The sequence below is a fragment of the Acomys minous genome, assembly GCF_964271855.1.
Source record: "Acomys minous genome assembly, chromosome: 1".
In the NCBI taxonomy this organism is placed as follows: domain Eukaryota; kingdom Metazoa; phylum Chordata; class Mammalia; order Rodentia; family Muridae; genus Acomys; species Acomys minous.
This window is the reverse complement of record NC_140483.1, coordinates 184,788,821-184,800,876: the sequence shown is the minus strand read 5'-3', so window position 1 is coordinate 184,800,876 and position 12,056 is coordinate 184,788,821. Positions and strand designations below refer to the sequence as shown.

The following is a 12,056-nucleotide window of genomic DNA, read 5'->3' as shown; positions in this document are numbered from 1 at the left end:
AGAATTGAGACTGTTGATGTTGAGAGGTATTAGTGACCAGTGACTGTTAAGTCCCTTGATTTTGATGTTGGTTGCAGTAGAGTGTTTGCGTGGTTGTGTTTTGTGATGGCGTAGTTATCTATTTCCTGTGTAGTTTTGCTTGTAGCTTGTCCTTTTGGGGTGGAGTTTTCCTTCTATTAATTTCTATAAAGCTGGACTTGTGGAGTGATATTGTTTGAATTTGGTTTTGTCATGGAATATCTTGTTCTCTCCATCAATGGTTATTGAAAGTTTTGCTGGGTATATTAGTCTGGCCTGGCATCTGTGGTCTCTTGGAGTTTGGATCTCTGTCCAGGCCTTTCCGGCTTTTATGGTCTCTGCTGAGAAGTTGGGTGTAATTCTGATAGGGTTGCCATTAAATGTCACAGGGCCCTTTTATCTCACCACTTTTAAATTTTTTTCTTTGTTCTGTATATTTTGTGTTTTGATTATTATGTGATGGAAGGTTTTTCTTTTCTGGTCTATTCTATTTGGTGTTCTGTAGGCCTCTTTTATATTTATAGACATCTCCTTCTTTAAATTTGGGGAATTTTCTTCTATGATTTTGTTTAAAATATTTTCTGGGTCTTGGAGTCAGGTGTCTTCTCTTTCCTCAATGTCTATTATTCTCAGGTTTCATCTTTTCATGGTGTCAACCCTAGGACACTGGGTGAATGTTCTGTGTAGGCACCAACTCTACTTCTACATGTTCAGTGAGTTGTGTAGCTGTTGTTTTCATTAATATGGACTTGCTATCAGTTTGTGAAGAGCAGCAGACAGAGTTGTTTAGGGATTTCTACTGGACCCTTTCAGCCAATTACTCTGTTGTATGAAACACATTCCTGGCACTCAAAGTGTCATTTGGTAACAAGAACTGGCCAGTTGCAGTTCTGTTTCCCTCATTATTTGGACACTTCATTAGGTTCATCTGTATATGTTATAGTAAGTTTACACTGCAGTAGGTTTCTATACGTCCACTCAAATGCCTTTCAGTTCTAGGTGCTTCTCCCCTCATTCCCCCCTTCAATCCCATCTCCCCTCTCCCTTCCTACCTGATCCTCCACCTCCCTCATCTACATCCACCCATAAAATCTATTCTATTTATCCCTTATATGGAGATCCATGTGCCTCATCCCACTTCCTTCTTCTATACCTAAGCTCTCCAGGTCTATGGATTGTCGCTTGGTTATCATTTATTCAATGGCTAATATCCAGACACAAGTGAAAACATACCATATTTATTTTTACGGGTTTGTATTACCAAACTCAAGAGGATTTTTCTGGTTTCACCCATTTGCCTGCAAATTTCATGGTGGCCTTTTTTTTTTTTTTTTAAAGAATAGCTGAGTAATACTGCATTGTGTAAAAATGCCACATTTTATTCATCTAGTCTTCAACTGAGAAATATCCAGGTTGTTCGCAATTTCTGTCTATTATGAATAAAGCAACAATGGGTGTGACTGAGCAAGTGTCCACGTGGCTGGGCATATGAGTGAGAGTAATGTAGCTGGATGCTCAGGAAGATTCATTCTCATCGTTCAGAGGGACCAGGGAGGCTGTACAAGGTCTCCCACCAAAAATGGAGAAGTGTTTCTCTTGTTCCACATCCTCACAGCATGAATTGTCATTGGTACTACTGATCTTAGCCATTCTAAAGGTATAATACGGAATCTCAAGGTAGTTTTGATTTTCCTTTCCCTAGTGGCTAAGGATGCAAAACACTTCTTCAGGTGATTCTTAGCCATTTCTGTGTCCTCTACTGAGACCTCTCTGTTCAGCTCTGTACCTTATTTTGTGAATTGGGTTGCTTGCCTTTTTGACATCATTCTTATTAAGTTCTCTACACATTTTGGGTATTAGCCCTCTACCAGATGCGGAGTTGATTAGAAAGAAATCTTTTCCCATTTTGTGGGCTGCTGCTGGTAGACTCTTATTGGTAAAATTGTATTGGTTTCCTAACACACACATATAGTTCATGATAGCTCTCTAAATGTGGAAGCCAAATAATACAATCACCTCCTCTACTTGGTTAAGAGTGGATGCAACTGGACTTTGATATCAAGCTTCATGATAATATTGTCAATTTTCATCATGACTTATTAATAATATATTATACATCAGATATCACTGATGAGCATGAAAACTTGCAGAGCCATTTCATTTAAGAGTATGTGGTCTTGTCTTGATGGATGTGCGGACAGGGGACTATGAACACACAAATGCGTTAGTTTTTAAATAGATACCAGTACAACTTTAAATGGATACCCATAAACAAGATTTTAAAAACATGTAGAGCTCAAAATGCCTTTCCTCATAGTCATGACTGCACAGCAAATCTCATGGGTAGGAAATTACTTCATAAGCTTTCCAATGATGCTTACTCTCTGTCTTGTGACAGGTGCCACAGACTCACGAATCTGCCCATCACCACCCCTGCCCCCTCGGAGAAGCTGCTGCTTTAAGAAAATGAGACCAGCAGGTATGTGCTGTAGACTGGTAATTCCAGTCCTGGGGAGGCAGAGGCAGGTGGATCTCAACATAATCCAAGCCAACCATAGCCACTTAGTGAGACACTGACCAATAAATAAATAAATAAATAAATAAATAAATAAACGGAGGGACCACCTGCTGAGACCTCAAAGACTTTCTGTTCTCACAGCTTTCACAAAGGGCCTAATTGTCCCTCCTCCTCTGTTGCCTGTGACCATAGGCATGTAATGTAGGTCACGTTTTAACTATTTTGCCTCCTGGTGTAAGAACTCCAACTCCCTCTGAAAACATCTAAGAATAAACTTCACTGTTGGTTAGGGTGTGCTGACAGCTCTCTCTTCAGCAACAGACCAGGCTGTCAGTGGCACTTATAGCGCTCCTAATTGAAGCTCTCACCTGAAGAACAGTCTCCGGGACTCTCCCAAACACCTGCCAGCTTTTCTCTCCCTGAAATCAATTCTCCCTCCCTCCCTCTCTCTCTCTCTCTCTCTCTCTCTCTCTCTCTCTCTCTCTCTCTCTTGCTCTCTCTCTCTCTCTCTCTCTCACACACACACACACACACACACACACACACACACACACGTACACATGCACACACTCACACACGTTTTCTGTTTTGTTTTAAAGAGAAAGCACCTGAAGTTAGGTGGGTAGGATCTGGGAGAGTTGGCAGAGAAGGAAGCGTAGGATCAAAATATATTGTCTGCAATTCTTAAAGAATAAGCGAAAACATTTTAAATGTTTGAAAATGGCTTATAAATGGGAGAAGGAAGAAAAGACGGATGGGAGAAATGAGTTCGGTGACCAGCACACTGACAGAACCCAGAAACACAAGGTGTCACTGTCTGTAGCAACCTTACTACTTCTCAGGAAGGTTGCCAGCACTGGGAAAATCTTGTTTACAAGCCAGGAGCCTTCTGGGATGTAGATCACTATTCCCAGAGCCACACAAAGACTTCTGAGAAAAGACTTTCTGAAAAAGCCACCACTCTTAATCAGCAATTTAAAACCATGTTTTGTGTGAGTTCTGGGAATACCTTGCCTGGCACTTAGAGGTGGAGACAAGGTACCCGTAGGTGGACAAGACTTACGGTCAGTGGGCCAAGCAGAGCACACCAGGGCAAGGTTTATGAGCGCAGAGAAGACTGGGTGAAATGCAGAGGAGCAGAGAGCTCTGTGGAAGGCTCCAGCCCTACCCTGTGCTGATCAACTGGGTCCTGGCTGCCAGGCAGGGCAGAGAGATGGGGCGGGGCCAATAGGGATGGTGTAAACAAAGCCGAGGACTGCAGTTCTGGTAAGACACAGAAAGGCATGGGCCACAGGAACAGGGTGGAACTTAGCAGAGGGGCTGTTGGAATTGTCAGCACCACATGCTGATCCAGGGCACCAGGCCCTGCTCAGGCCCTCACCATGGTTGCCATGGCAAACTCCATGATGACCCCCATCTGGACAGATCTACATCTCTGGACGCTGCTGCTGCTGGCTGCTGTCACTTCCCTATTTTTGGCTGATTTCCTAAAAAACCGACGACCCAAAAACTACCCTCCAGGACCCTGGCGCCTGCCTTTTGTGGGAAACTTGTTGCAGTTGGATTTAGACCAGTCACACCTGGTGATGCAGCAGGTAAGAGGGTGGGGGTGTCTGGCTGTGCCATGACCCAATCCTGAGCTGCAGGAACAGAAATCCTGGCAGTGAGGGCACGAGCACATGGCTGTGGGCTGATGCTGGCTGCCTACTAACCCAGCCAGTAGAGCTGGTTTCTAACCTGAGCTTTCATTTAAGAGCCAGGGTGTTTTGATGCCAGAAAGTTTATCTTATTATCCTTGTACGAATGATTTACACTGTTATTCCATTATGGTCTGACAACATACTATGTGTGATACCAATTACTTTAAGGATGTCAAGTAGATGGCTGGAAAATAGTTCATCTTGATAAATAAGCTCTGCTGCTTTAAGAAATGTGTTAGCAAGTACCCTTTAGCTTAGGAGGTTAAACACTCATCTGGGAAAAACAAAACTGTTCTCTTGATCAGATTTTCTACAATATCAGTTCTCTCCTACTGATACTTGGATAGTGTTTCTCCATCCTTCCTGACTACTCCACTGCTGATGTTGTCAACCACAGATAAAGGTTCACTGAAGTCCCCAGACCTACTGAGAGTTTGCCTGTTTGTCCTCAGCTTTCCCTCCTCCGTTTTCTGTGTGGTGTGTGTGTGTGTGTGTGTATGTGTGTGTGTGTGTGTGTATGTGTGTGTGTGTGTGGTGTGGTGTGGTGTGTGTGTGGTGTGTGTGTGTATGTGTGTGTGCATGTATATGTGTATGTGTGTGTACGGTGTGGTGTGTGTGCTGTGGTATATGTGTATGTGCATGTGTACGTGCGTGTGCATGTGTGTGTGCATGTGTGTGTGTGTGTGTGTGTGTGTTTTACACATTTCATATCACCTGGTGGTTTTTGGTACAATGGACCACTACCTTTGTAATGTCCCTTTTTATCTGTAGTAATTTCCTCTGCCTGCACTAAGTGTACCTGGTTCATGTTTTATTTTTTTTATTATTATTTGTACTTCTTGGCAAATTATTTATTATTGCTATCTCTTACCATTAGCTGAGGAAGTTAGACCATTTTGTCTACTTATTGCTGTATGAGAATTTTTACTCCTTAACTGTACTGCTTCCTGTTTCCTTATTCTTCTATTATTGATTCCAGGTGTGTTCCTTTGTCCTATTTATCCATTTTCACCCTTTCATTATATCTCTTTTCTCATCCTCTTAGTGGCTGCTCTGTGTTATGATGCACGCACACGCAGCTTAGGAGACTTAGCCAACACCATTTCCCACCTAAGAGAAGAGACTGAAAACACAGAGGACGCCCATCTCCCTCTGTGATGCAGCTCTCAGGTGTTGTCTGCGCTCACAGAGAGCCACATCACACACTAACTTGCTCTTCAGTGTCTTGCAAAGCTGGAACTCACAGGCGGAAGAGTCTGAGGCCTTCGCCCCTTACTCATCCTCCCATTGCTCTGTCTTTCTTCTGACCTCACAGGTTCAATTTCCTTTCTGACCTCAACCACTTCCTTTCTCCTCTCCTTCAGAGGAGGATACAGCGGAAGGACATTTTTTAGCTTTGTTGCCTCAGCATGCTTCCCCTCCACCCCTGCACTGCCTTCCTTTCCACCCCTGCACTGCCTTCCCCTGCCCCCACTCCTGCACTGCCTTCCCCTCCACTCCTGCACTGCCTTCCCCCCCTACTCCTGCACTGCCTTCCCCTCCACTCCTGCACTGCCTTTCCCCTCCACTCCCGCACTGCCTTTCCCCTCCACTGCCGCACTGCCTTTCCCCTCCACTCCTGCACTGCCTTCCCCTCCACTCCTGCACTGCCTCTCCCCTCCATTCCTGCACTGCTTTTCCCCTCCACTCCCGCACTGCCTTCCCCTCCACTCCTGCACTGCCTTCCCCTCCACTCCCGCACTGCCTTTCCCCTCCACTCCCGCACTGCCTTTCCCCTCCACTCCCGCACTGCCTTTCCCCTCCACTCCCGCACTGCCTTCCCCTCCACTCCTGCACTGCCTTCCCCTCCACTCCTGCACTGCCTCTCCCCTCCATTCCTGCACTGCCTTTCCCCTCCACTCCCGCACTGCCTTTCCCCTCCACTCCCGCACTGCCTTCCCCTCCACTCCCGCACTGCCTTCCCCTCCACTCCCGCACTGCCTTCCCCTCCACTCCCGCACTGCCTTTCCCCTCCACTCCCGCACTGCCTTTCCCCTCCACTCCCGCACTGCCTTTCCCCTCCACTCCCGCACTGCCTTCCCCTCCACTCCCGCACTGCCTTCCCCTCCACTCCTGCACTGCCTTCCCCTCCACTCCTGCACTGCCTCTCCCCTCCACTCCTACACTGCCTTTCCCCTCCACTCCTGCACTGCCTTCCCCTCCACTCTTACACTGACTTTCCCCTCCACTCCTGCACTGCCTTGGCTTTTGTGCTTTCCCGATAGGTACTGAACTATTTTTCCTCTGCTTTCAAGAGATTTTCTGGGTTTGTAGTTTCATGCTGACATTGACGGCTTTCCTTCATTTGTGGCTTCATGCTGTTGGGTTCTTCATGGAAAGTTTGTGTTTCTACCATTCTTCAAGAATTTTTCTCATCTATGCCTCCTATTTCCTGTTATGGCAGACAGCTGGCCCCTGAGGCACAGCTGTGGCACAACTGTCTGGTGCTGCATCTTGCTGTTCACCATCTGCCCTCTCTGTGCTGTGCGAGCTGGAGCTGCTTCTGCACAGCCCATGGTTGCCCTCACACTCCCGCTCTGCTGAGCTCTGCTGCACAGAACTACACTTATAGCACTCCAACTTTCTGTGCTCGCATTTCCCTTTGCTTCCTCTCTGTATCTTTCCTCTCTTTGTTGAGACATGTCAAAGCTTTTAAAACTTGTGACAGTTTCTTCCATGTCTTTCATTATACTAATCTCAATGTGTGCTGCGTCAATAGGCTTTAGATGTTCCTGTTCTGAGGTGAGAAATTTTACTTGCAGAGGTGTCCTCTTGGGGGATCTGAATAATCACCTTTTTGAGTGGTGTTCCAAAGTATATTTTGGTTTTAGAGAGTCGTTCGTGTGAATCTTGGTGGCCTCTGTGTGTGACCCCCACTCCCACAGGAACTCTCTTGAAAGTGTAACCAACACAGGCTGCTGAGAATGGAAACAGCGTCAGACCACAGGACTCCATCAGAGGAAGGGGTCTTGCAAGGCAGAGGCATCATCCTTCATCTTTTAATGAGGAAGAGACACCTTGTTTTAGCCACAAGAGGAGATAGGAGGTCAGAGTCCCGCCCAGACTTAGCAGACTGTCTTTGTTTTTTGTTTTTTTTTAATAATAACACATTTTTATTGAAAATTAAAAATAATTCATATTACAGCTCATTTTCTATCCCATCCCATGCATCCTCCCATTCCTCCCTCCCTCCCACTTTCACCCCAATCCCCCTTCCCTATGACTGTGACTGAGGGGGATTCCCCCCCTGAATATGGTGCTAGGGTATCAAGTCTTTTCTTGGTAGTCCGCTATCCTTCCTCCGAGTGCCATTGGGCCTCCCCAACAAAGGGACATGGCCAAATATGGGGCACCAGAGATCCTGTGAAAGTCAGTCCCCAGTCTCCACTTAACTGTGGAGAATGTTCTGTCCCTTCGCTAGATCTGGGTAGGGGTCTGATGATGACTGCACGTTTTGTCCATGGTTGGTGCCTTAGATCAAGCAGAACCCCTGGGCTCAGATCTACCCATCATAATATTCTTCTTGTAGGTTTCTAGGACCCTCTGGGTCCCCCTACTTGCCTATCCCCTATATTTTCCTCAACCATGTTCATAGCAGCCTTATTCATAATTGGCAGAACATGGAAACAGCCTAAGTGCCCTCAGTAGAAGAATGGATAAAGAAACTGTGGTACATATACACTATGGAATACTACTCAGCTATTAAAAACAAGGATTTTCCAAATTTTGTGGACAAATGGATTGAACTAGAAATGATCATAATGAGTGAGCTAACCCAGAAGCAGAAAGACTCAAATGGTATATACTCACTTATTACTGGACACTAGCCCAAGGGACAGGTCCCATGAAAGTCTGCACCTACCAGGAAACGGGGATAGAGGTGAGGACATCCTATTGAGCAGACTGTCTTTGTACCAGTGCAATTAGGCAACCCATTGTTCTGCTGAGGGACTCAGCCCAGGTGTGATACCAAGGCAGGGTGAGCAATAGGGCTCTACCTACGAACCCCACTACTGCAGCCTACTGAAGGGTTGGGGAAGTCCACGCTGTTTTATGATGTTCAACTCAAAGGCATACAGGCAGGAAGGCAAACATCGTGTCCTGCTGATCTGCACTTTTTATGGCTTTTGCCTAAAGACTGCAAAGTCTGATTGGAGTTTATGCTCTGTCCACTGCTGTTGTAGCTAGTATGACTAAGTAATTGTTTTACTTAATTCTGAGTTACTTGAAAATATTGATCTAGATCTTCCTTTTGCTGGGGAATTGGATGTGACTGCAGGGCTTGGGTGAGATGCCTACGTCACAATAATGGCTCGTGATGAAACCGAACCTGGGCTCTTCTTCCCATTTCAGTCATTTTTCATCCACTTGTTTTGGATTTTATATGAGTCTACATTTTGAGATTTGTGCATAGACACAAGTGGAGTAAAAACGGTGCAGTTTCCTTATACTGTTTGGATTCTTGCCACTGGTACTTTGATATAGTGAAATATTTCTCAAGTTGCACTGTTGGTCTTCATTGCTCCAGGAATATATTGCTAATTTTTGGAATGAATTTCTCTTTCTTCTAAACATTCCCTCCACTGAACCTTGTTTCTTTTCACTACATTTGGAGATACTTTCCTACTATTAATGCACATCTCTATTGCCTTTGTTAAATATAATATCTCTTATTTTAATACACTGCTATCCATTTTCTTATTCATTATTCCATTTTAAAGCCTGTTTTAGCCTTCTGAACCACTTTACTTTTTTTAAAATTGCTTTATTATGTTATGTATGTGAATATTTTGCCTTCATGTGTGTCTGTGAATTACATGCATGCCTGTGTCCACAGAGGCCAAAAAAAAAAAAATAGCCTTGGATCAACTGGAGCAGGAGGTACAGACAGCATGGGCAGCCACATGAGTTCCAGGAATAGAACTCAGGTCATCAGAAGGAGCAGCCATACCACTGAGTCACCTCTGCTGACCTGCCCTAATTGTTATTATCTTTTGAAATTATTTTTATTGACTTAATGTTGTACAGTGAAAAACACGCCCCGCCCTACGACATATTATGAGATATCATCTGGGCCATTTAGGCCACATGAAGCAATTGCAGAAAGATTGACACATTTGAGATTCACAAAGCTAGAGCTCTAGAGGCTAATTTACCTGCTCATCTTTACTTGGTTGGTAACAATATAAATCTTAGTGATATAGTTATGCTGACCTAAAAATATACATTGTCAGAGAGCTGATAAAATAAAGAGTCATTCATGTTGGCTCTGTTTCTTAACAATTAAACTTTATTATACAACCCAACTAGCTTACACAAAACAGAAAAAAGGTTAAAGGGAAACAAGAGTGAACCTTCCGGTATCTGTTCCACAGGACGGGTCCCTAGGTGTCTCTGGCCTGCACACTGGTCTGACTTGTTTGCTGATCCATTTCCCAATGCACATGCGCTCAAGCCCTATCTGAACCTGCTGCTCCTCTCCCCTCTCTGCCTGCCCTTCTCTCACATACAAAGGGTGGTCTCTGCCTCCATTGAGACTCGATTAAAAACACATAGTCCACGTGGAGTCCCTTGATCCCATTCCTAAATCCAGGCCCAGGATGGCTGCACCCAGTCTATCTCAAGGTTACTCTCAAGGAGTATACCTGGTGTCTCCAAGGGCAAAGCCCGCCAAAACTGCTTTCACCTGTGACAAAGCTTACAATCCTTCCCACACATTCACTTCAATACTTAGCTTCTGGGTCCTTCTCAAATTCAGAAACAAAATATGGGTGCTACACATTGCCAGGGAGGAGTCAGTTAGCCTAAACAAGATTTTCAGTTGTTTCTAGGACTTTTTCATTGAGTATTCACAAAATGAAATTAGAAATTTACTTGGTTTTTATGACTCCATTACTGATATCTCTTAAGATAAAAGACACTCACTCATTGGCTCTGCTCTTATGACCACGACAGGGCTGACTGACTGGAGTTAAAGGTAGTTAGTAAGGACTGTGGATGAAGAAGAAAAAGAAGTCTGAGTCTAGTCTCTGTATTTAATGTGGGTGCAAGATTCTCAGATGAGACCCCTCATCACATCTGTTTTGACACTGTCACCGTGGGTTCAGGTCTCCAAGGGGTAGGGTGATGCTGCCTGAGGATGGGCATGGGGTAGAGGACCAAAGATGCCTGAAGGAATGGACCTCTTCTGTTTGGTGCCACTGCTGCAGGCAGACAGAAGGCAGGGCTCGGGTCTGCGGAGTTCTGAGTCTCGAGCACACAAGTAGAAGAAACGTTGATACTGCTCACACGCTGTCATTTAAACCAACCATGTTCTGCACAGTGTGCATTTCGTGGGCATTCTCCTTCTCTCCCAAATGCCTCCTCATCCTCGTGGCTACACCTCACACTCTCTCTTCACTCAACTCTAAGGCCCCGTGGGCATCTCAACACTTACACATTTGTCTTCAAATCTAACATCACACCTGGCAACTTCTCTCCTCCAGGCAAAAGCTGGGTTTGCCTAGATTACTACATCCACAAGGTATTTGCCTTCTCGGAATGGTGAAGAAAACCCTAACTAGAGCAGAATGGTTGTAAATGAAGTAAATCACAAAGCATAGGAGCATCCACTCCGTGTGGCCGTCTGGGAACAGGAAGTTCCTGCCCTGGCTCTCACAATGCATTTCTATCCCTGAGCCTTTGAACACAGAGCTCATTCATTTTCCAGAAAACACAGTGGGTGGCTGGGTGGCTGGGTGGCTACATGCCTGGAACTAAACAAATGCTTCTCACAGTGTCCCTTGATGACACAGAAGCCTTTGAGAGGGGAATAATCAAAAAGTTGGTGTCTGAGAGTTGGCTTGGAAAACAGCATCTGCCCCAAGAGCCCACTCATAGTGAACCATAGAGCCTAAATGCTTACACCACCCAGATCTTCAGAGATGCTTCCATCCCCACATTCCACCCTTCAGTGCATTTTCCATATCTACTCATGGGTGGTGATGGCGCACGCCTTTAATTCCAGCACTCTGGGGGCCGAGGCAGGCAGATCTTTGAGTTTGAGGCCAGCCTGAAGTTATTAAGGACTGTGGGTAAAGAGCAAAAGGAAGACGGAGTCTAGGCTATGCCTTTAATGTGGGTACAAGAGTCTCGCTTGAGGCCCCTTCATTGTATCAGTCATACAGAGAGAGTTCCAGGAAAGTCAGGGGAAACTGTATCAAAAAACAAAACAAACAAACAAGCAAGCAAACAAAAATCAGAGATCGTTCTCCTCCCTACACCGATATTGGAATTTTTACTAAGGCTTCTATGCTTGCTACCACAGACTCCCACTAGACATCTTGAACTCCTTGAAAAACTGATGCCCTTATGTCACTGCCTTCACTAGACACCTAGCTAGAGACCTTGTTTTCTTTAAAACACTTTTGAGACACACATTGACGCTCACTCAATATTTATGGTTGAATGTATGAGAGAAAGTTTAAAGAGAAATTTCAAATTCTAAAGTGAATTGAACTTTGGTGGATGTTAGAGTACAAAAAAATGTACTGAAACATTGCTCTTACACTAAGGTACCTCTTCCACACACAGGTGCAGACTGTCCTCAGTGGTAGCCTCACTGTCACACACACATGTATCTCATGTCTAAGTAGATGCTGTTATCCTCTAGATAAACAGACATTTGGTTTTCTAAGAAGTCTAAGCAAATTCCACAAAGCACGCACAGAGCCTCCTCATCCCAAGTAAGGCCACACATGGCTCACACTCTGCCTCAGTCTAGGTCAGGCCACACATGTCTC

The 12,056-nt window shown here is 45.0% G+C and overlaps 1 protein-coding gene across 8 annotated transcripts in view; it reads left to right on the top strand.

Moving 5' to 3' along the window:
- The first annotated feature begins 3,631 nt into the window (after nt 1–3,631).
- LOC311600959 (cytochrome P450 2J4-like) overlaps nt 3,632–12,056 on the top strand; it is a 57,232-nt gene continuing 48,807 nt past the window's right edge. For 3 of the 8 annotated variants that reach the window (XR_014780419.1, XM_084788175.1, XM_084788176.1), the window contains exon 1: nt 3,637–4,131. Coding sequence is in view for 7 of the 8 variants with exons in the window: in XM_084788175.1 (XP_084644301.1) it covers nt 3,919–4,131 (213 nt within the window). In the remaining variant the exon portion in view is untranslated. Of the gene's footprint in view, nt 4,132–12,056 lie in introns of all 8 variants that reach the window. The other 5 variants (XM_084788173.1, XM_084788172.1, XM_084788174.1 and 2 more) reach the window with 4 other exon arrangements.